We start from the raw sequence: 22,825 nt of genomic DNA, 5'->3' as shown, positions 1-22,825 counted from the left end.
TCATGAAGCTGGTGGAGAGAATGTAAAGAGTATGAAAAGCTGTCATCTACTTTGAAGAATCTCAAATATTTTTTGATTTGTTTAAAACTTTTTTGGTTACTACATGATTCCATATGTGTTATTTCATAGTTTAAGTCTATACTATTATTCTACAATGTAGAAAATAGTACCTTTTTTTAAAAACTCGAACAAGTAGGTGTCTAAACTTTTGACTGGTACTGATAGATATATATAGCCAAAAAAATATATGTGGGATTGTAAATTATGCAGATATTTACACTGATAGAAGCCACAATCTATCTGCAACATTTGAGCTGATCTAACCCCCCTGCCAATTGTGTAGACTACATGACCAAAAGTATGTGGACACCTGCTTTTTGAACATATCATTCCAAAAATCATGGGCATTAATATGGAGTTGGTCCCCCCTTTGCTGCTATAACAGCCTCAACTCTTCTGGGAAGGCTTTCCACTAGATGTTGGAACATTGCTGCGGGGACTTGCTTCCATTCAGCCATAAGAGCATTAGTGAGGTCAGGCACTGATGTTGGGCGATTAGGCCTGGCTCGCAGTCTGCGTTCCAATTCATCCCAAAGGTGTTCGATGGGATTGAGGTCAGGGCTCTGTGCAGGCCAGTCAAGTTCTTCCACACCGATCTCGGTAAACCATTTCTGTATGGACCTCGCTTTGTGCATTGGGCCATTGTCATGCTGAAACAGGAAAGGGCCTTCCCCAAACTGTTGCCACAAAGTTGGAAGCACAGAATCGTCTAGAATGTCATTGTATGCTGTAGCGTTAAGATTTCCCTTCACTGGAACTAAGGGGCCTAACCCGAACCATGAAAAACATCCCCAGACCATTATTCCTCCTCCGCCAAACTTTACAGTTGGAACTATGCATTCAGTCAGGTAGCTTTCTCCTGGCATCCGCCAAAGCCAGATTCGTCCGTCGGACTGCCAGATGGTGAAGCGTGATTCATCACTCCAGAGAACGCGTTTCCACTGCTCCAGAGTCCAATGGCGGCGAGCTTTACACCACTCCAGCCGACGCTTGGCATTGCGCATGGTGATCTTAGGCTTGTGTGCGGCTGCTTGGCCATGGAAACCCATTTCATGAAGCTCCCGACGAACAGTTCTTGTGCTGACGTTGCTTCCAGAGGCAGTTTGAAACTCGGTAGTGAGTGTTGGAACGGAGGACAGATTATTTTTACTCGCTACGTGCCTCAGCACTCGAGCCTGCAGCCTGTACTCTCTCTCCTGGAGGATCTCTACTGGGTCCAGGCCATGGGGCTTCTGGATGGGCGTGATGCGGTTCTGTTTTTGGTGCAGCACCATGGGTGGGGGCTGGGGGGAGGGGGGAGCAGGGGAGGGTCTGCCAGTGGGCTGAGGGGGAATCAGCTTCTGGGGGGCACTGGATGGAACAGCAGCATTCACCATGGGCCCTAGAATACATGGCATTGAAAAAGTTATTAGTTCTACCATTGATTCCACAGTGTTTTGGTGCAATTATTATCTGTTAAATATGCATGTATTCCTTGTTTAGTTTTTTATTTAACTAGGCAAGTCAGTTAAGAACAAATTCTTACTTACTAACCTTGTGATAGGTCTGGTGAAATTATCAGCACAGGAAAGAGAAGAACATGGACTAAAAACACTACAGACTAGTGCCTTCTCACACACAGGTAAATCACTGCCCAGGGGTCTAGCTGAGGCTCACCTTGTTTAGGGGGTACATTGGTGGGCTGGCCCTGCATACCAGGAGGAACACCTGAGGGTCCTGGAGGAGGCATGTTTGGGCCTACCATTCCTGCAAGATGACATTAGATATGATCAGACACTACCTGGGCATTCATGCCTACTGAAGTCTAGTTAAAGTAGAAAATGGTGCCTGAACCGAGAGCATGTGTTTGTAGTTTCACCACCAAGGGTCGTTGTTAAGCATTCAAATGATTTATTTTCTTTGTTTGAGATGGACAGCATTTGTGTGTGATTGACTGTAATTATGTGCATTTGTGTGTCATTCATAGGGTTGCAAACCTCATTAACAGGCTGTGTAGCATAAACTTGCATGTGCCCACCCCACTCACCAAGTGGTCTGTTGTAGTTTGCTGGTGGCTGTCCAGGCCCTTCTCCAGGCCCAGAGGAAGGGGGCATGTTGGGCATCCCTGGCTGCTGCTGCATCCCTGGCATGGGCCTCTTGCCCTGCACAGCCATCTGCAGGTGGTCTGGCAGGGGCTGGCTGCAAGCCAGCATCTTGTAGGCCATGATCTGGGCCCTGAGCTGGTGCAGCAGGTTTTGGTTGAAGGGGGTGGGTCCACCAGGCCCAACACCGCCTGGCACAGAACCACCACTCAGGACACCACCGAGGCTCTGCTGGCCCATGGCCTGGGGGTCACCACCCTCCATGGGGACACCTGGGCCAGAGGGCATCATGGGGCCGGGGGGAGGGCTGTTGGCTGGCACAGGGTTGGGAGAGTGCTCAGAACTCCCCAGTGGAGAGGGGTAGCCTGGGGAGGAGACAACAGCACAGGTGAGAAAAGTCATCTTCCCTGGGAATGGTAGGGCATGAAATGGTGGCGAAATGGATGCTAACAGACCAGAAGAAATGTTAATCAAATCCAGACTGGTATTATGATTATGAGCTGGACTGGCGATACAAACACTTTACAAATCAGTCTAACAGACATCAAATAAAATGTATTTATATAGCCCTTCTTACATCAGCTGATATATTAAAGTGCTGTATAGAAACCCAGCCTAAACCCCCAAACAGTAAGCAATGCAGGTGTAGAAGCACAGTGGCTAGGACAATCTCCCTAGAAAGGCCAAAAAATAGGAAGTAACCTAGAGAGGAACCAGGCTATGAGGGGTGGCCAATCCTCTTCTGGCTGTGCCGGGTGAAGATTATAACAGAACAAGATGTTCAAATGTTCATAAATGACCAGCATGGTCAAATAATAATAATCACAGTAGTTGTCGAGGGTGCAACAAGTCAGCACCTCAGGAGCACCAGTAAGCCAGTGACTCAGCCCCTGTAATAGGGTTAGAGGCATTCGTCACATGCACACATTACAGCGGAGTCTCTCGCTCTGTACATATTACCTCAATACCCCCGCACATTGACTCTGTACCGGTACCCACTGTATATAGCCCCGCTATTTTTATTTACTGTTGCTCTTTATTATTTGTTAATCTTATCTCTTACTTTTATATAAAGGTATTGTCTTAACTGCCATGTTGGTTAAGCGCTTGTAAGTAAGCATTTCACTGCAAGTGCTACACTTGTTGTATTCGGCACATGTGACGAATACAATTTGATTTGTCACCAGTCAATACAGGATAGAAGAGTAAACAGAAAAACACCCTCTCCTGTGTTACAGTATTTCAACAGCCCCTCTGTCCCTCTCTCCTTGGTGACTGAGTAGTTTTGTAGCAGATAGCTGCCACCAGCATTGTCTGAAAGGAGAAGCCTCATGCCTCTGCTGCTCACGCTACCCAACAAAACGACAGAAGTGAAAGAGGAGAAACTAGCTGGTTGAGTTCACAGTACAAGTGCACACAAGTCTACACGAGTTAGCATTCTCTTTTCGGGTAATCAGCTTTAAAAACATTTGTGCTTAAGTCTAAAATCATAAGCACCATATTTAGATCATTAGCCTTTTGTGTAAAGCTCCTTCAATAACAGAGTCAATGTTTCCTCTATCCAACCTAATCAGTACCCCATGGTATGGTACCTTGTGAATGTTGATCCATGGGGCTAGGAGGGGGTCCCATTCCAATGTGGCCTCCACCTGGTCTCATGCCCATGCTCTTCATTGGTCCATAGCAAGGGTCATCAGACATGCCCTTCTCATGCATGCCTTCCATAGGCTGGGAGAAGACAACACACATTAATACATTGACATAAGCATGTCCTACTTAGATAGCACATACATTTCTTATGTACAGTAAAGGATGAATAGATTCATGCAAAAAAAGTCTCATAAAATGGTACCACAGACCATAGCAGACATTTAACATACATTACATTACATTTGACATACATTAGAGTTATGGATATGCCCATTTTCTGTCTTACTTTGTGCATCTGATGCATATTCTCCTGAGGATATACTGAGGGCCCCTGTTGTGGGTGGGAGTGTCCAGAGGCTGGGGGACCTGGGCTGGGTCCCATCATGCTATGAGCAGAGCCTGGGGAAGGGCTGGGGCCCCTCATGGCTCCTGGAGAAGGGCCTGGAGACGGGCCCGGCCGAGGCGTCCCTCCCATGGGGGGGTCCGGGTTGGACATTTCTCAAGTGAGTCTGAGAATGTGACAGCACCAAGCTCCACTCTGCAGAGGACAAATGACAGATGCGATACTGACCACTATTTACAACAAACCAACCCAGCAGTGGGGAGTAAAATGTAATGTGTACTAGTGATGGGGGGGATTGATACCATTACATATCGGGATACTGTTGACGATATATTGTATCGTTTTGACAATATTGCATTAGTTGGCTGTACCTGGGGTTGCAAAGGGTTGGAAACTTTCCGGTAAATTTCCAGAATTTTTTCCTGGGAAGTTAAGCCCTGGAATTTGGGGAACTTTGCTTAAATTCATCAAAGAAGTTAGCTTAAAACAGTGAACCTTTTTTTGTGGGATACATGGCAATTCTAGGTCTTGTGGCATATTTTGGATAACCTATCCCCAATTCAATGGAATTGCAACCCTCTGCATGCACAGTACATTCTTCCATCACATGTACAGCTGATTCTCAAGATCTTGCACACTAATGCTATTCAGCCCACACTACTACACTGTCTGATCTAAGGACTACATGCTTTCTGTTAAGTTTTGATGACAATATTGGGTGGGGTGTAGCCTACAGCCTATTGTAGCCTACAGAAAAGTGTGTTTAAATTAGTTCTAACTTGTTAACAATTTCTGCTAGTTAGTTTTTGCTACCATGTGGGATTTAGCTCGCTTGAGCCTGCTAACTGAGGAGTGTTAATTCACCTGTTTCCATACATGTTTCATTTTAAAACATGTATCTTACAAAAGGAGTTATTTAATCTAACTGCTTAACTATTTATCTTTACATTGTAAAGAATAGTATTCGTTTTTTTCCTATTTTTTTCCCCCTAATCTTTACAGGAAAATGCCACGGGCACCATCTGATGTGTGGAGACATTTCACTGCAGGTAACGTAGAAGGAAAAGTTGTGTACATTTGCAAATACTGTGCCAAATCATATGTGAAGACTGCAACACAGATGCAGAATCATCTGGCCAAGTACATCTGGCCAACTGGTTCATCTCTGATGCTCACAGGCAATGTGTATTGGAAGAGATTTCTGAATGTTCTTCGTCCAGCATACACCCCTCCAACCAGACATGCTTTATCTACTAATTTGCTGGATGCAGAGTTCAACAGAGTTCAAATCAAGATCAATCAAAGCATAGAGAAAGCAGACTGTATTGCAATAATCTCTGATGGGTGGTTGAATGTTCGTGGCCAAGGAATAGTTAACTACATCATCTCCACCCCTCAACCAGTATTATACAAGAGCACAGACACAAGAGACAACAGATACACCAGTCTCTACATTGCAGATGAGCCGTCATCAATGACCTTGGACCACAGAAGGTATTTGCACTGGCGACAGACAATGCTGCAAACATGAAGGCTGCTAGGTCTAAAGTGGAGGAGTCCTACCCTCACATCACACCCATTGGCTGTGCTGCTCATGCATTGAATCTGCACCTCAAGGACATCATGGCACTGAAAACAATCGATACACGGAAATGGTTAGGTATGTGAAGGGTCATCAAGTTATAGCAGAAATCTATCTCACCAAGAAAAGTGAGAAGAATAAGAGCACCACATTGAAGCTGCCCAGCAACACCCGTTGGGGTGGTGTTGTCATCATGTTGGACAGTCCTGGAGGGGAAGGAGTCTCTCCAAGAAATGGCCATATCATAGTCTGCCGATATGGACAGCCCCATCAAGAGGATCCTCCTGGATGATATATTTTGGGAGAGTGGTAAGCAGCCTGAAACATATAGGAGATTTGAGGGAGACAATGGCATCCTGTCTGATGTTCAGACTCTGCTTGCAGATGTAAGAGAAAAAAATCCATACTGCCCTGCCCACTTCACTGTTGCTCCAAGCGGTGGAAACTGCAGTTCTGAAATACATCAAAAAGCATGAAGACTTCTGCCTGAGGCCCATACACGCCGCAGCGTACATGTATGCTGCCAAGAGCGTCCTGTCTGGTGCAGAGATCAACAAGGTCTATGGTGTCATCACTACCGTGTCTCGCCACCTTGGCCTGGATGATGGCAAGGTTCTTGGCAGTCTGGCGAAGTACACTTCCAAGCAAGGGCTTTGGGATGGAGATGCAATATGGCAGTCGTGCCAACATATCTCATTAGCCACCTGGTGGAAGGAACTTTGTGGATCTGAGGCTCTTTCCCCTGTTGCCTCCATTATCCTCCAAATCCCATCAACAGCCGCCGCCTCAGAGCGCAACTGGTCCTTGTTTGGAAACACACAACAAAGCACGCAACAGGCTGACCAATACATGGGTTAAAAAAATTGGTGGCCATCCAGGCAAATTTGAGGCTTTTTGAGCCTGACAATGAGCCATCCTCAACCAGGTTGGAAAGTGACAGTGAAGATGAGGCCTCAGAGTCTGATGATCAAGAGATGGACATTGAGGTGGTCCAGGGAGAAGACATGGAAGCCTGAGAGGAAGACAACCAGGTAAAAGGTTTGTTTGTCTCCATATGATATGGTAAATATATCCAATGCAGAAAACATCAATATTTAAATGGTATTAATATTAATTTGCATTTTGCCATTAATTCGCATATATTCCTGTTAATTCCCAAGGAAAGTATCCACCTCTGAATATTCCCCATAATGTGCAACGCTAGACACACCTACTCATTCAAGGGTTTTTCTTTATTTTTTAAAACTATTTTCTACATGGTAGAATAATAGTGAAGACATCAAAACTATGAATTAACACATATGAATTATGTAATAACCCCAAAAAGTGTTAAAACAAATCAGAATATATTTTATATTTGAGATTCTTCAAAGTAGCCATACTTTGCCTTGACAGCTTTGCACACCAAAATTCACCAACGCTACACATACCTTTCATGTAATTCTGCACACATAGGAACCTCCATCCTACACTGCTGCCACATGACCATTAGCATGACACACCTGTAACGTTAACATCGTAATTTATTCGGTACAAAAGCTCGCACAGGGATAACTGATATAACATCACTTTGCCGGGCAAAGACTCAACATCAAAAGAACACAACGACTCCTCTGTTTCTCCACTCAAGCCACACGGTCTGCGTCACACCAAACGAAGAGCATCCCAAACAACGGGAATCTTCCCCTGGCTTCAGATTGTCCACTTTCACCGCTACCCCAGTAATCACTCCTTTTAATGGCGCCCTATGCTTGAGAGCAAAACAATTCACATATCCTGACCCCAGACGGTTGACGCGAATCGAAGGCTTCATCTGGCCCGACACAGAAACACAAACAATCACAAGAACACTTCGGGTTTCCTTCACCGATTCCATACCACCCAACTCAATTTTCACCCACCCTGAAACCAAAAATGGATCCGCCAAAAGGCAAGGGTCCACTTTTTCCGTAATTTCACTCCTACGGTCAAACTAATCTTTATCCTAACCCTCCGTGTAATCCTCGGGCTCCGAGACCTTCACCACACCTACCACCTCCGATACTTCGCCCTCATTCACTTTCATTTATCCTGTCTTCGATCCAGTGTACAGATCACACTTTCTACCATTCTTCAACAAACAATCTCCCTTTTCCTCCACTTTTGACCAATTCAAACTCACCTTCCTCTATTTTTCCTTCCATTCGTCCTCCGTAATCCAAGTATAGATCTCCTGATAAATCTAGGACGCCATTCCCCGCTCGCCCCAGCATCCAGATGCGACACACACTTTAAATTTGATCACCCCAAACATTTCCCTCACCAAAAAATTGTTAACTCCTTATCGGTCATAACACTTTCAAAACTCGCAGAGATCTACAGTATTTGCAGCGCGTAAGGCACCTAATGTGGTGCATAATTTGACTAGAAAGCTAGCTAGCAGCACAACAACCTCCGTTCGCAACATAATAGCACGCTATATTTGTTTGAGGTCAGAATCCATTCACCCATGTGATGGGCTACATTTCAAACATTGTTTTCCACATAATAAATGCGAATAAACTGGAACACTGCCAGACAGCTAACGTGAGCTAATGGTATGGTCTCTGCTAGCCGAACATGCTGTCTTAACAAAATGTATGGTTTGAATGACGTTGTTTTGCTGACTTGAGAGAAGCCGCAAGTAAAAAAAATATATATTTCAATTGATTGATCCAACCCGCATCCCGTACCCCGGCTCGAGTTAACTAGATACATTTACCAAAAAAACATGTACTAATTTCAGTCTGTCGCCACTGTCTGCAGAGACAGACGTGTAATGTCGGTCCTGACTACCGTTCCTTCCCAACCCAACGATAACCAAAAGGTACTAGAAAGTGAAATTACGTATCATTAATCTGAACAGGGATAACATCGACGAAGTATTGAAAATAAAACACCTGAATCTGACTTACATTGAAATCACCCTTCGCGAGTAGGTCCTTTCGAAGTATGTCGACGTGGGGGATGGGTGTACAAATTATTATAGAACAGCATTATTACACGTAGTAAAATAAGATCATGAGGCATCATTGTTGATAGTAGTCGTTGACAATAATAATAATAGCAATTGAGCTCTGTTTACATGCATTTTTCTATCTGAATAAAATGTGCAATGTCAAAAAAACATTGACCGTTATCAACACAAGCAATATTGACTCGTTTAATAACCATAGCCAAAGGTGCTGTTTTGTAGATTGGCATATTACCAGTCCGCTTTACAGTAAAACAAAATATGATGATACAGGTTATTGAAATTAAATGCATAGAGACTAGAGAGAACCACGGAGAGAACTGGGTAGTGGTGGATAGTCGACTCCAAAATAATCGATTCCTCGACTCCTTGCCTTTCGACTCCCTTTCCTTGGTGTCAAGCTTCGACTCCTAAAATTCAGTATTTTTGCAATGGAGGAAACTATTTCCAGAAGAACACAAACTCGCATCTTTCACCGCAAAGAAAGAGCGAGGGGGAGATGGGAGGGGCACAGCCAGGCATGTCCGCTAGCAGGCAGAACTGTGCATCGGTAATCAAAATATGTAGGCTATTGCAATGTATTTCACAATTGCTTGCCTTGTAATGTCTCGCGCAAATTCACGAAGGTCAGGGCTATCAATGAGTAGGCTGAGCTATTCTACACGCAATAGACCGAAGACCAAGTACACACTAGCGTTTTTCATAGCGAAGAGAAAGAGGAGCAGGCGAGGGAGAGAGAAGATATGGGCAGGCAGAAAGACTGTTAGAACCATGCGCATAGGCTGTATCTTGGTAATCTGTATCTAGCTATGCCTCGCAAATTACCAAAAGTATATTAAAGTATATATTAAGCCGTCAGTGAGTATGGCTAAACTGATCTTCATAGTGCCAGTGAATTGAAGTTGAACATCGCCAAATGCATCAGTTAAATTAGGACTAAATGCGCTATAAAAATTATAGTTTATTTAATGAAACTCTGGCTGGCTTTTGATGACCTAGGTCAGGGCTCCCCAACCCTGTTCATGGAGAGTTCCTGTAGGGTTTTGCTCCAGATCCAGCTGTAGCCTAACTTGATTCCGTTTATCAAGCAGCTAATTATTGAATCAGATGCGCTAGATTAGGGTTAGAGAGCCCTGTCCTAGGCAATAGTTCGCAAAGCAGCATCCCCGCTGAACTTTATGTAAATGGTAAATTCACGTTCTCACCCATATACACAATCAAACGTGTATATACCGTTCAGCAGCTGGAATCAGCAGGATGTGGGGCATTGTTATTAGGAAGGACGTCATGAATGGATCGCAAAAATAATGGTTATGATCACACTTCATCAATATAAATATTATGGGGAGACCTATATTTTTGTCAACGCACATACTTGGATAATAATTACAAAACCATCGTCTCTAGTAATACCCGTCCGAATAGGGCTATAACATGTCAAAGAATATGCTTAACAGCATCGAGTGCGCAGTATCATCGCATGGGGTCCGTGGAGGCTGCACACGGAAGAAATATCACTGAAATAGTATAGATGTAACTTCTTACACATCACCTTCTATATTCAAACAAAATAGTAATTTAATATGCAACTGGTAGGCATCATGCTCTTGCCAGTCCTCTTAAACACAAATATAATCTTCCTAGTAGGACTGCAATAATGAGGTGGTGCGTATGTTTGTGTGCGCATCCGTTTCAGCGTGTTTTTGGAGTTGAGCAAGAGTCGAATAAGTGGCGACTCATTTCGACTCCGATCACAGGATTCGGAGTCGACTCCAAAAATCCTGAAGTCGCGCACCACTGGAACCGCGTTCATAAAGACAAAACTTTTTACATTATTTGATTTGATTGAACCTTTAACTAGGCAAGTCAGTTAAGAACATATTCGTATTTAAAATGACGGTCTACCAAAAGGCCTCCTGCGGGGACGGGCCCTGGGATGAAAAATACTAAATACAATATAAATATAGGACAAAACACACATCACAACAAGAGAGACGACACTACATAAAGGGAGACCTAAGACAACAACGCAGCAACACATGACAACACAGCATGGTAGCAGCACAAAACATGGTACAAACATTATTGGGCACAGACAACACATAGCACAAAGCAGCCTTAATTGTCAGTAAGTGTCCACGATTGAGTCTTTGAATGAAGAGCTTGAGATAAAACTGTCCAGTTTGAGTGTTTGTTGTAGCTTGTTCCAGTAAAGATTTTGGCCAACGTTCAGATAGAAATGTATGATGTAGAACAAATATTTAGTGTATAGAATCAGGTCTGCTCTAGTCATGGCATTTCTATCTGCAACGTTTTTGTAATGAACATGGCCTCCTCACAGGAGGGTAAGGGTTACCCGTTTATCACCGGTTTTATTATGAGCCAATAGTATCTTGACATGTAGCATTTTAACCAATTGAATGATAATGCACATTAAGGGTCGATGAGGAAAGCAACGCAGGATATCCAATATCAGACCCGTCCCTTTCAATGAAAAGCACTGTCAATGTGTTTGCCACAGTCATATCACACACATTCATATCAGACAATAGTGAAATACCATAAAAACAAGGGTGTCATTAACTTGTTTGTAGATGTGTAGGCTAATATTAAAATACATTTTCATTGTTGCACACCTTGATTTAGGCCTAGGTGGTTTTACTATTATTTGTGTTGGGGAATTTTGTGTTCTTATTTATTTTAATTGTATCTCATTTATTGTATGTATTTATTTTCCTTAATGTCCTTGTCTCTTGTCCAATTTAGCTTTTAGTATTTGGCATCCCCGATATACAAAAAGTGATTGCTGCTCTTAACATGTGAATAAGGACATTAGCCTTGTCATATTGCAGTTGCACCTTACACAACAGCAGCAAAGCTTGAGAATAGACATTCTCAAATCATATGTTAGTCAAAAACTTAATCATGGCTTCTTGGCTGGAGAGTTGCTGGCTGGCTGCGTGACGTCTCACTGAGCCAGCTTAGAGGGTGAGGTCAGGTCTCTCAGTTTCTTTAAGCTCCGGAACCCAGTCTCACCTTCAAAGTCCCAGAGCCTATTTTCCATGCTAGGAGGGAAGAAGGTTCCAGAGGAAAGTGTTTCGGGTGGGCCACAGAAAGGAGATGACCCTCCGCTGGTTGTCCACCCAACTTTGGAGACACCGTGTGATGGGTCTCCTGATGGCTTTCTGTGTCACCTTGTTACTCATGCTCCTGGCTACTCAGTCATTGCAGCATCCAAGGTAAGGGACAGTCTCTCTCTCTCTTTCTCCCCACACCATTATGCACTGTCTGTAGCTGTAGGTGGTGGTAAAACTAATAGATTTAACTCAGTGGTTATTGTGAAAATGTACCAGAGAAACACTACATATATTTGCGTAAATGCATTACAGTTTTAAAAAAACTTTAAAATACAGAACTGATTAATGAGGAGTTCTTTGTCATGGCATACAGCTAAGCTACATAAGTTCTGTTGAGACTTTATTTACCTAGATGTGTGTTGAAATCCTCTCTCTTTCCTACGTCGAAAGCCACTATGGTGGGCACAAGGGCCATAATGTGGAGGAGAAGGGAGCACTTTCCGACAATGCTCCTCCAAACACCCCCGTCCCATCCCACACTGCCCCTAACAGGAGGAAGGAGGTTCAGACACCCAATCTGCAGCATCAAAGAGATCCCAATGGGTACACCTTTATGAGGACAAGGAGGAGCCCTCCACCTGTAGCTTTCCTCAAAACACACAAGACTGGAAGCAGCACTGTCCAGAATCTGATGTTCCGTCTTGGGGAGAAGGAGAACCTCACTTTCGCCTTCCCCTATTACGCATACCAGTTCAGCTACCCAGATAGGTATGGGCACGACTACTATCTCCTGTAAGATACGGTTACCTCTATTCATCTGATGAGTAGATATGTTCTATTGCAATGTTCAGATGATCAAATATACTGTCAGGTCTCTGGTACATTTGGAGCCCCTCCATTTGGTGGATATTAACTGCAGATAACTTTCACTGCTTTAACATGTTTAACCTTCCTTATGGCTCCAGGTTCCGAGCAGACTTTGTAGATGAGCTGCCACCGGGTTCCTCTCAGTTCGACATGCTCTGCAGCCACATGCGGCTGGACCTGGGACAGCTGAAACAGGTGATGCCCAAGAACACTATCTACATCACCCTGCTGCGTGATCCTCTACATACCTTTGAGTCCGTTTTCAGCTACTACACTTCCACTGTACCTGCCTTCACTCTAGCCAAAAAGGCAGCTGACACAGCTAACAGGAAGTCAGCCCTCTCAGTCTTCCTGGAGGCCCCAGAGTCCTACTGGGACCCTACAGAACCTGGGAATGGCCTAGCCAGGAACCCTATGAGCTTTGACCTGGGCCTCAGCAGCCAAGAGTGGAACGCATCCTGGCCCATGGAGCTGACTCAGCTGGAGGAGGCCTTCCAGCTGGTAATGATTGCTGAGCACTTTGATGAGTCTCTGGTTCTCCTGGGGGCTCTGCTGCAGCTGGAGCCTGAGGAGCTGGCCTATGTGCACCTGAATGTCCGCGCCCCTTCGGACATCACCCCGATAGAGGACGACACCAAGGCCAGGCTCTGGGCCTGGAACAGTCTGGATGTGCTGCTCTACAACTTATTTCTGCAGGTGTTCTGGGAGAAAGCTGAGCAGTATGGCCTGGGGAGACTGAAAAGGGAGGTGAACCTACTGAGGGCCTCCACACAGAGACTCAGACAGAAGTGTGTGGCCAGAGGAGGAGTGCCCCCTGGTGAGCTGGAGGACCTGGTCAGGCCCTGGCAGACCGACACAGTCACCATCCTGGGATACAAGGTACGAGGGAACCTGACTCTGCAGGAAGAGGGGCTCTGTGTGCGACTAGTGCTGCCTGAGCTACAGTACCACTCTCACCTGTATTTCCAGCAGTATGGCCATGACATGAGGTCCATACCTACAGACTAATGTGCAGCACTTTCCCTTTTAGATACTACACTGCTCAGAATTTCTGCTTTTGATGCATTCTTCCAATAAACCAGAAATACTAACATTGTTAGGTCTCTTTCCAAATGTATTTTTAAATGTGGATCTTGTTAAAATACTATAACGACCTTAATTCAACTCCTAGAGACCTAACCAAGAGATGAAGCTAAAAGAGGCATAGTTCAGCCATAATCTGAGAGGAAGTGGCATAGCTCTCTACTAGAAGCTTGAGGACATTATTTTAGCTACAATCATTACATTTTTCAGTAAAATGTTCAGATTTTTTGGGGAGGGGAGAAAACTGAAGAGGCGTATCAAACAAATGTATTTATCAAGCCCTTTTTACATCAGCAGGTCACAAAGTGCTATACAGAAACCCTGCCTAAAACACCAAATAACAAACAATGTAGAAGCACTGCAGGGTATCTGTTAAACATGTAATAAGTGGCTAAATAAGTGGCTTAGTGTTACACTGCTAGACCGAGATACAATCTTGGTCTAAGACCTGGGCTAGTGTCGTGGATATAGAATAATGTATAAGGTTTGCAAACAACACAGACAGCCAAAATAGAAAGAGAGCACCTTCCATTAACCCTGCCTAAAACCCCAAATAACAAACATTGTAGAAGCACTGCAGGGTATCCGTTAAACATGTAATTCAAATTTGTATGGCCTAAACTAAAATCAGTCTGATGAAGTTGACTGAGTTACTGAACTTTTATTGAGTGCATTGTGCCACTCATTTTCCATGTAAAAAATATTCATTCCGAAAACAGGGCAAATGCAACCCCATATTGCTCAGAATGTGCCTCTTCATTGAAATTATTATTTTATACTCTCCCCACTCAACCACATAAAACCAACACATCTCTAAGAAGACAAATTGATTCCTTCACCGGTTCCATGTGCACGTCACAAGGTCTAAGGAATCCAATTTCCTAATCCATTCACAGAGCAGACATCCTGTCACATGATGTCAAACAGCAGCTCAGAGCCCAGATTGTCCAGCATTAGACTCAATACAAAGTAGTTCAACAAAAGGTTGTAGTGGAGAGGACTATGGGATGAGCAGCCTATCTACACAATGATGAAATAGGGTCAGTTAGTGTCTTTCAGCCAGGCATAGAGTCACCCATGACTTCATGTAGAATAATAAACAATGAAGTTGAAGGCAGGTTATTTAACGTAAGAACCTCAAAACCATACTGATATCAAAACCTTACAATTAAAAACAATTATACAAAAACCTTCATTTAAAAAATATTGTTACATTCATAAAAACACATCCCCTTAAATCAAATAATTAGCCCAAACTAATAAATACACAAGAATAGTGTCATTAAGGCCTGTTCTATTCAGCAACACCTCACCCAGCCTGGAGGTTGGGGATAAAGGCGAATGCTGGAGCATGTGCCCTGTCAGTAGCTGCTACTGATAAAGCTCTGTTCAGTAACTGTGTGTATGAGTTGGTATGTGAATTATGTTCCCTGACATTGTCAGTCTGTTCACAGCATCCTTAGCAGAGTTGCCAACAACCGGATGTTCCGGTTTTCAGGGATACAGCTAATTCAACCTAGCTTAGAACTTTTATACCTGCTACGTTAATTCACAATAACACAAACTCATCCATGCTGTTGCTGTTATTGGTCCTTCGCAGCCTCGCCTTGTCCTTGGTCAGGATGTGGGTGATAGAGTTTGGGGGTGCATCACTCTCATCCTCCTGTCCCTGACCCTCTGCAATGGTGAAGATGGGGTACTTTTCTGTTGATGATGAGAGAGCCTGGGGAAGAGAGATGAATGAGAGAACCATCTCTAGAAGAGCTCTTATTTTTCCCCTCATCTCAAATATATATTTTTTTATATATTTTATTTTTGCATTTTCCAATTAAGAACATTCAAAACAAAAGTGAAAAGATATTAGACAACGATAGGACAAAGTGACAGACGAGCGTAACAAAAATAAATTATAATTATATAAACAAACATACAATAAGAAAAACAAAAATAACGAGACATTGGATCCCCTGCCATAGGCTACATATTATACATTACGTGTGAAACATTATGTGAGGATTATATATAGATTCAATCAATGAGATGTGGGGGGGAGATTCTCCATATAGTCAATAAAAGGTTGCCAAATTCTGTAAAATGTCTTTAACTTATTCCTCAAGCAGTAAGTGATTTTCTCCAAAGGGATACAACTATTAACTTCCGATAGCCACATTGCAACTGGCAGGGAGGAATCCAATTTCCATTTCAAGGCAATACATTTCTTGGCAATCGCTAGCAATATTTATGTTAGCTTTATAGTATGGCTTTGCCTAAGATTGGTGTTAGTAAAGTTACCCAGTAGACAGACCTCCGGGTCTAAAGGGAATGCAACCCCGTGAATTGAGGATATGGTATCGCATACCCCCTGCCAGAAACCGTGTAGTTTTGAACACTGCCAAGTGGAATGGAGGAATGTTCCTTCATCTGAGCCACATCTAAAACATAGGGAGGAGATATCTGGGTTGAACTTGTGCAGTCTAGATGGGGTGATATAGAGCTGATGGAGGAAATTAAACTGGATCAGTCTGTATCTGGAGTTCAATGTGGATGTAACACCATCCCTGCATAGGTCATTCCATAGATCAATACCCAGATCTTTCTCCCATCTAAGTCGGGGTTTATCTAGCCCAGGCAGTGTTAGTCCTGACATAAGAGCATTGTAAACACGGGAAATGGTCTTGAACAGTGGTTGGTCTGCGTGGCAGAGTTGTTCAATAGGTGACATCTTAGGTAGGTTCCATTGTCCCTTGAGAGTCACCCTAATAAAGTTTCGTAGTTGTAGGTAGCTAAAGAAGTCCCTGTTAGGCAAGTGGTATTTCTGTTTCAGCTGATCAAAAGACATAAGAACTCCCTCCTCGTAACAATGTTCCAGAAGAGTGATCCCCTTATCAGACCATGGTCTAAAGTTACCCCTCATCTCAATTTAACCAATGACTGTATTACAGACATACTGTAAAAGCAATAATGTACTTGGCTCCTTGCAACTAAAACATGTTCTGCACCAGTTATATAGCATACTCTTCATATATGCATATTTGATCTCAAGAGTAAACAACAGCATCTTGTCCATGGTTCAAATTCATAGCCAGACATGGACACCACAAGTAAAATCAAGTTGGTCACATGCACAGGATACCAGCTGTAAACGGTACAGTGAAATGCATACTTGCAAGCTTTCCTCAACAGTGCAATACTCATTTATAAAAAGAATACACAATAAGTAATAAAGTAGTAACAAAATAACAATTTTTATGTTTGGAATTTTTATGTTTGGAAATATATACACAAAAATAATATACAGTATAGCGTAGATAAATAGTAGCAGCAATAGTGCCTGTGTGTGTGCCCCCCACATACCGTGCTAACAGTTGAACACAGTAACTCAAATTCCTTCTGGCTCTTGGCATAGAAGCCTATAGTGCAGCTGGGATCCATGCGACTGAAGGAGATCTTCCTGGGACACTTACAGTGAAACGACTGCAGGGGGAGTGGAGAGGAGAAGAAGGCCCCATTAAGGCGAGAGATGGTGGCGTCAGGGTAGCCCAGTTTCTAGACCGAGATTTTATCTTGATTGTATCACAAAAGCGTGGCCAACAGGCACAGACAGGTCGGTAAATAAGTGGCTTAGTGTTACACTGCTAGACCGAGATACAATCTTGGTCTAAGACCTGGGCTAGTGTCGTGGATATAGAATAATGTATAGGGTTTGCAAACAACACAGACAGCCAAAATAGAAAGAGAGCGCCTTCCATTACCTCTAAGGGGAAGTTATCCTGTGTGATATCTACTGTGGACTGGCTGTAGTGGGGGTCCAAGTACAGCAGCTGTTCGTCTAGCACAGGAAACATGAGCATGGTCAGAGTGAGGGTACAAGGAAGGTAAAATTACAGAATGACAACAGGAAGACCATACACCTACCTTGGTACCCAACAAAGAACAGAGAGTGCTTGGGTTTGCCACCAATGATTCCAATGCAGCATTCTAACCTCAGGAGATTCTATGGAAATAAAAACAAGAATGGTTTACCAATCTCTCACTGTGTTCTGTGGTTGTCAGTGTCTGTGTGCATGTCTCTAGCATGTTACTCTGACTTGACACATACTTTGACACATTTGATGTAGGTGGGGTTGAGGACTTCTCCTCCCAGGCGCACAGGGACCAGGATGATGACAGACTTCCAGGCTGGGCTGGGTCCTGTGGAGCCCTCAGATAGAGGTCTCTCACACAGCCTCACCACATCATCTATGTACACTACACAGGGACCACATAATGATACCACCTATTACTATAGTCTGATGGGCACCCTGCCAAATAGTGAGAATTAAATAACAAGGGAACACTCACCAGTGCAGTCCTGTGCTACATACACTGTCAGATTGGACACCTCTGCTGATGCTGCGTCAACAGCCTTACTAAAAAAAACAGACAGCCCACATCACTAAGGGAAGATGTATTGTATGGAATGCAGATGGCTGGGGGGGGGGGCAGGTTTAGCTTCTAAGTTCTCACCGAAGAATGTGTGCTACGATGGAGGGGCCATACCAGTCCCCTGCCTTCTTCCCTGCGCTTGTGCCCTGTTCCACCAGCTGGTGCAGCCCGAACGGAGCGATGGGATGGTCCCCAAACCAGGACACCACCCGTCTGTGAGTGACTTCAGTCCGGCTCTCCAGGAAGGACACTATGCTCTTCCTCCTTCCCTTCTTAGTCACCTCTGGACCCAAGGAGCGAGACTCCTGTACCTCCATGTCATCTTTAGACACATGGTTGGCATAGAGCCAGGTCCAGCCTGGCAACAATAGAGAGACAAGGGACAAGGCTAAGTAGTGATAAACTGTAGTAGTGTGTTACTCAGGAGATACTTTGAGATGCTGCTGGAAACATGTACCTGTATGTATGTATATATGTGTGTCTCCCACGTGCACAAGTGTGTTTTGTCTTTTACCTGGCGGCAGCAGGTGTAGCAGCAGCCCCTGTGCCAGCAGCATCTGTCCACTGCGCAGCATGCAGCCCCACCCACTGTCTGTGGTCAGAGAGGAACCATCCAGCTGTGGGAAGCCCCGCCTGTACGTCAGCCACAGTAGAGTGGCAAAGGCCTGGCGAAAGCACTCCCTCTCCACTGACAAAACAAAGGACAGACACTGGCCTTGAATATAGAATTTTCTCAAATCCAGTTACATACCAGTTTACCATTCGGTGTGGGACTTTTTAAAAGGGTGGAGTTACGCAACCAACAGAACATCTCTCACCTCCATGACTGAGCAGATAAGACTGTCCAAGCATGGTCAGAGGAGAGGTCTTGCTGAAGTGGGCCTTTGACTTGAACGACCAGCCTGGATGGGCAAAGGAAAACAAACTATAAAATGACAAGCAATAAGTGACTGGTCACTGTTAGGTCAAAACGGTTTTAGGCACACATACCATATTTGACATTGTTCCATGCCGACACAAACTTGGACTTGAGTCTGCCTCTCTCCTCAGGTTCCTCTGGGTCATCCCGGCTCCCATCAGAGCCCTGAGTTCCCAGAGACATGGTGGAAAGGTGGAACCAATCATCTGGAGGGTCACCCTCAGGGCTCTGGCCCTCACAGGGAGAACTGGGGTTCATGACTACTGGGCTTGTCCAACTGTCTGGAGTCTGGAGGTCGTTTCCTTATTGCCATATCAACCTGAGAGTGGACACACCATTGAGTATTCAGCTAAGAAGAAACCTTAATTACCATCAGGGACAAAGCTCAGATGTAAGCTGAGAGATATTGGCTGCACAGAATATAGTAGTAGCTTATACTAAGTCTTCTCTCCAGGAAGTAGATACAAACGTATGTTAAACTGCATCACATGTTAATAATTCCCCTCAGTGAGTTAGACTGAGGGCACGTGACTAGCTTGTGATGACAGTAGGAATTTCAGACATGGGTTTCTTTCAAATAGATAGACTAGAATTTTGTTGCTAGAAGATACCGACCCTACCGTTAGGCTTGTTTACACTGAGCTCAAAACGCAATCATGGTTAAATTAAGACAATGGGGAGCCAGTGCGAGATATGGGTCGGAATATAAATCTCAATGTAGGGATGGGATATGTATTATTACTAACATACGCTAGCTAGCATGAGGATGAAAAGGGCAGTTTTCCGGGAAAACTAGCAGTATTTCAATCTTCTCGATGCATCAATGTGGATAAAGCTAAAACTTGACATCACCCATCCCTGCATTGAGGTATGTTTTCTGAGCCATTTCTCCAGCTAGCTCCACAGTGTTTTAATGTAATCATGATTGTGTTCCGACCCCAGTACAGCTCAGTTTAAACAATCGTAACGGTAGGGTCAGTATCTTCTGGAAAATAATTGTGATACAGCACTTTCTTTTCAGGAGACACTGAAAATGCAGTTACACACACAGTAGAGCTCCATCTGCCTTCACATGTAGCTAATATCCAACTGTTTAATATACACTGAAAGATTTTATAGCTGGTTGGTCTACAGCGCATTCAGACCCCTTGACTTTTTCAACATTGTTACGTTACAGCCTTATTCTAAACTGGATTCAATATCCCCCCCCCCCCCCCCCCTCCTCATCATTCTAAACACAATACCCCATAATGACAAACCAAAAACAGGTTGACATTTTTGCAAATATATATATATATATATATATATATATATATATATATATATATATATATATATACACACAAATAATATATGTACACACACACACACACATATATACACATATATACACACACACACACACACACACAATCCCATTTACATAGGTATTCCCTTGACTTAGTACTTTGTTGAAGCACCTTTGGCAGAAATTAAAGCCTCAAGTCTTCTTGGGTGTGACACTACAAGCTTGGCAACCCTGTATTTGGGGAGTTTCTCCCATTCTTCTCTGCGGATCCCCTCAAGCTCTGTCAGCTTGGATGTGGAGCATTGCTCCACAGCTATTTACAGGTCTCTCCAGAGATGTTCAAATCGGGTTCAAGTCCGGCCTCTGGCTGGGCCATTCAGGTATATTCATAGACTTGTCTCGAAGCCACTCCTGCATTGTCTTGGCTGTGTGCTTAGGGTCATTGTCCTGTTGGAAGGTGACCCTTCACCCCAGTCTGAGGGCCTGAGTGCTCTGGAGCAGGTTTTCATCAAGGATCTCTCTGTACTTTGCTCTGTTCATCTTTCCTTGATCCTGACTAGTCTCCCAGTCCCTGCCGCTGAAAAACACCCCCACAGCATGATGCTGCCACCACTATGCTTCACCGTAGGGATGGTTCCAGGTTTCCTCCAGACGTGACACTTGGCATTCAGGCCAAAGAGTTCAATCTTGGTTTCATCAGACCAGAGAATCTTGTTTCTCATGGTCAGAGTCCTTTAGATGCCTTTTGGCAAACTCCAACCGGGCTATCATGTACCTTTTACTGAGGAGTGGCTCCGGTTTGGCCACTCTACCATAAAGGCCTGATTGGTGGAGTGCTGCAGAGATGGTTGTCCATCTGGAAGATTCTCCCATTGCCACAGAAGAACTCTGGAGTTCTGTCAGAGTGACCATGGGGTTCTTGGTCACCACTCTAACCAAGGCCCTTCTCCCCCGATTGCTCAGTTTGGCCGGACGGCCAGCTCTAGGAAGAGTCTTGTTGGTTCCAAACTTCTTCCATTTAAGAATGATGGAGGCCACTGTATTCTCGGGGACCATCAATGCTACAGAAATGTTTTGGTAGCCTTCCCCAGATCTGTGCCTCAACACAATCCTGTCTCGGAGCTCTACGGACAACTCCTTCAACCTCATGGCTTGGTTTTTGCTCTGACATGCACTGTCAACTGTGGGACCTTATATAGACAGGTGTGTGCCTTTCCAAATTATGTCTAAATAAATTGATATTTACCACAGGTGGACTCCAATCCAGTTGAAGAAACATCTCAAGGATGATCAATGGAAGCAGGATGCACCTGAGCTCAATTTAGAGTCTCATAGTAAAGGGTCTGAATATTTATGTAAATAAGGAATTTTATTTCGAAAAACCTGTTTTCACTTTGTCATTATTGGGTATTGCGTGTAGATTGATGAGGAAGCTCATTTATTTAATCCATTTTAGAATAAGGCTGTAACGTAACAATATGTGGAAAACGTCAAGGGGTCTAAATACTTCCGAATACACTGTATATCAGTAACGTTAGCGAGCTAACAATCTGTAATACGTTGTGTGATAAGTCAGCACCTGAATTGTTTAACGTAAGTAATAATATTCGTGTTGACAACCAGCTAACATTACAGTGACATGCCTAGGGTTCAGGTAACTACATGTCTCAACATTACAGATGAATAGTTAACATTTTTTCCAACACATTGGCAAGCACGTTGGTATTAATTTGTCACTGGCGAGCTTCTTGCCGGCTGAATGTGTTCTAACGTTGCATTGTAAAAATATAGCTAACAAAAATATTGTATATTGCTTTCAAATCTTAAGCGAACTCAATGCAGGCTGAATGACTTGCTAGTGAGTGAGCTAATAACTAATTGACAGCGGGTTAACTAGCTAGCCAACGACATCCATGTCTTTATTATATTCTGTAAACAAGCTAACATTAGCTGTTCTCTCCTGAGCTCTTTATAGTTGGTCGATAATTTGTCCTCTTACCTTTATTTACATATCTGTCATCTTGTATGTTTCACTTACAAACTAACGTTACTGTCAACAAAATAAGCGTCGGAATTGGAGATGCCTTTCAAGAACAAGTTATCCCATGATTAGCTAGCGGCCTGACTTCCTGTTTGTCTACTTGGCAATCGGTATCGTGATTGGTCAATAAAGGACCAACGTTTTATTTATCCTATGCATTTACCCCCATTTATTTACTCCGTCCACAGCGGGGTGTTCAGCATGACGTAACGTTTTGGAAGGTTCATATATATATGCTACGTAAAAAAAACATGCCTCTCTGACGTATAGAATAAGGATTTATGTATTACTCTATTCATGAAACGTCTATCTGCAAGGTTGGGAAAAGTTTTGCTGAACGTGGCCCTGCTGTAGACCCCTCTGATATCCATTTAGAAGTTGTCTGTCAAAGTTATGTCTGACAACAAGAACACAAAC

The 22,825-nt window shown here is 43.7% G+C and overlaps 3 protein-coding genes across 5 annotated transcripts; 1 reads left to right on the top strand and 2 right to left on the bottom strand.

Moving 5' to 3' along the window:
* On the bottom strand, positions 1-9,407 carry LOC109883087 (transcription activator BRG1-like). Its single transcript, XM_031825978.1, has 7 exons — positions 8,650-9,407; positions 4,078-4,329; positions 3,734-3,869; positions 2,087-2,506; positions 1,717-1,806; positions 1,112-1,441; positions 1-8 (listed from the first exon to the last, which is right to left on the bottom strand). The coding sequence occupies exons 2-7, from the start codon at positions 4,285-4,287 to the stop codon at positions 1-3; spliced, it is 1,194 nt and encodes a 397-aa protein (XP_031681838.1). The 5' UTR covers positions 4,288-4,329; positions 8,650-9,407.
* A 1,394-nt stretch (positions 9,408-10,801) lies between these two features.
* On the top strand, positions 10,802-16,975 carry LOC116374473 (galactose-3-O-sulfotransferase 2-like). Its single transcript, XM_031827719.1, has 3 exons — positions 10,802-11,947; positions 12,236-12,553; positions 12,751-16,975. The coding sequence occupies exons 1-3, from the start codon at positions 11,829-11,831 to the stop codon at positions 13,658-13,660; spliced, it is 1,347 nt and encodes a 448-aa protein (XP_031683579.1). The 5' UTR covers positions 10,802-11,828; the 3' UTR covers positions 13,661-16,975.
* On the bottom strand, positions 13,991-22,631 carry LOC109883092 (cysteine protease ATG4D-like). 3 transcript variants are annotated; one of them, XR_004210427.1, is made up of 12 exons: positions 22,367-22,533; positions 19,151-19,398; positions 18,979-19,062; positions 18,675-18,848; positions 18,242-18,518; positions 18,077-18,144; positions 17,835-17,983; positions 17,651-17,729; positions 17,488-17,564; positions 17,090-17,209; positions 16,028-16,167; positions 13,993-15,458 (listed from the first exon to the last, which is right to left on the bottom strand). XR_004210427.1 is itself a non-coding variant. In XM_020475140.2 (11 exons), the coding sequence occupies exons 2-11, from the start codon at positions 19,335-19,337 to the stop codon at positions 15,285-15,287; spliced, it is 1,389 nt and encodes a 462-aa protein (XP_020330729.2). In that variant the 5' UTR covers positions 19,338-19,398; positions 22,367-22,631; the 3' UTR covers positions 13,991-15,284. The 3 variants fall into 3 exon arrangements, 1 of the variants encoding a protein (XP_020330729.2); XM_020475140.2 differs by lacking the exon at positions 16,028-16,167 and having other exon boundaries at positions 13,991-15,458; positions 22,367-22,631; XR_004210428.1 differs by lacking the exon at positions 16,028-16,167 and having other exon boundaries at positions 18,077-18,170.
* Between the last annotated feature and the right edge of the window lie 194 nt (positions 22,632-22,825).

Source organism: Oncorhynchus kisutch, linkage group LG6, assembly GCF_002021735.2.
Source record: "Oncorhynchus kisutch isolate 150728-3 linkage group LG6, Okis_V2, whole genome shotgun sequence".
NCBI lineage: Eukaryota > Metazoa > Chordata > Actinopteri > Salmoniformes > Salmonidae > Oncorhynchus > Oncorhynchus kisutch.
This window is presented reverse-complemented; position numbering and strand designations above follow the sequence as displayed.

Bases quoted from the DNA above. Each gene is read 5' to 3' on its own strand.
- LOC109883087 (XM_031825978.1), bottom strand. From the start codon at position 4,287: ATGTCCAACCCGGACCCCCCCATGGGAGGGACGCCTCGGCCGGGCCCG. The intron at 3,870-4,077 runs GTAAGACAGAAA...GTCTTCTCCCAG, and splicing joins ATATGCATCAGATGCACAAA to CCTATGGAAGGCATGCATGA. The intron at 1,807-2,086 runs GTGAGTGGGGTG...GTCATCTTGCAG, and splicing joins AAACTACAACAGACCACTTG to GAATGGTAGGCCCAAACATG.
- LOC116374473 (XM_031827719.1), top strand. From the start codon at position 11,829: ATGACCCTCCGCTGGTTGTCCACCCAACTTTGGAGACACCGTGTGATG. The intron at 11,948-12,235 runs GTAAGGGACAGT...CTACGTCGAAAG, and splicing joins CAGTCATTGCAGCATCCAAG to CCACTATGGTGGGCACAAGG. The intron at 12,554-12,750 runs GTATGGGCACGA...TTATGGCTCCAG, and splicing joins CAGTTCAGCTACCCAGATAG to GTTCCGAGCAGACTTTGTAG.
- LOC109883092 (XM_020475140.2), bottom strand. From the start codon at position 19,337: ATGAACCCCAGTTCTCCCTGTGAGGGCCAGAGCCCTGAGGGTGACCCT. The intron at 18,145-18,241 runs GTGAGAACTTAG...TGTTTTTTTTAG, and splicing joins ATCGTAGCACACATTCTTCG to TAAGGCTGTTGACGCAGCAT. The intron at 17,730-17,834 runs GTATGTGTCAAG...TTATTTCCATAG, and splicing joins CCTACATCAAATGTGTCAAA to AATCTCCTGAGGTTAGAATG.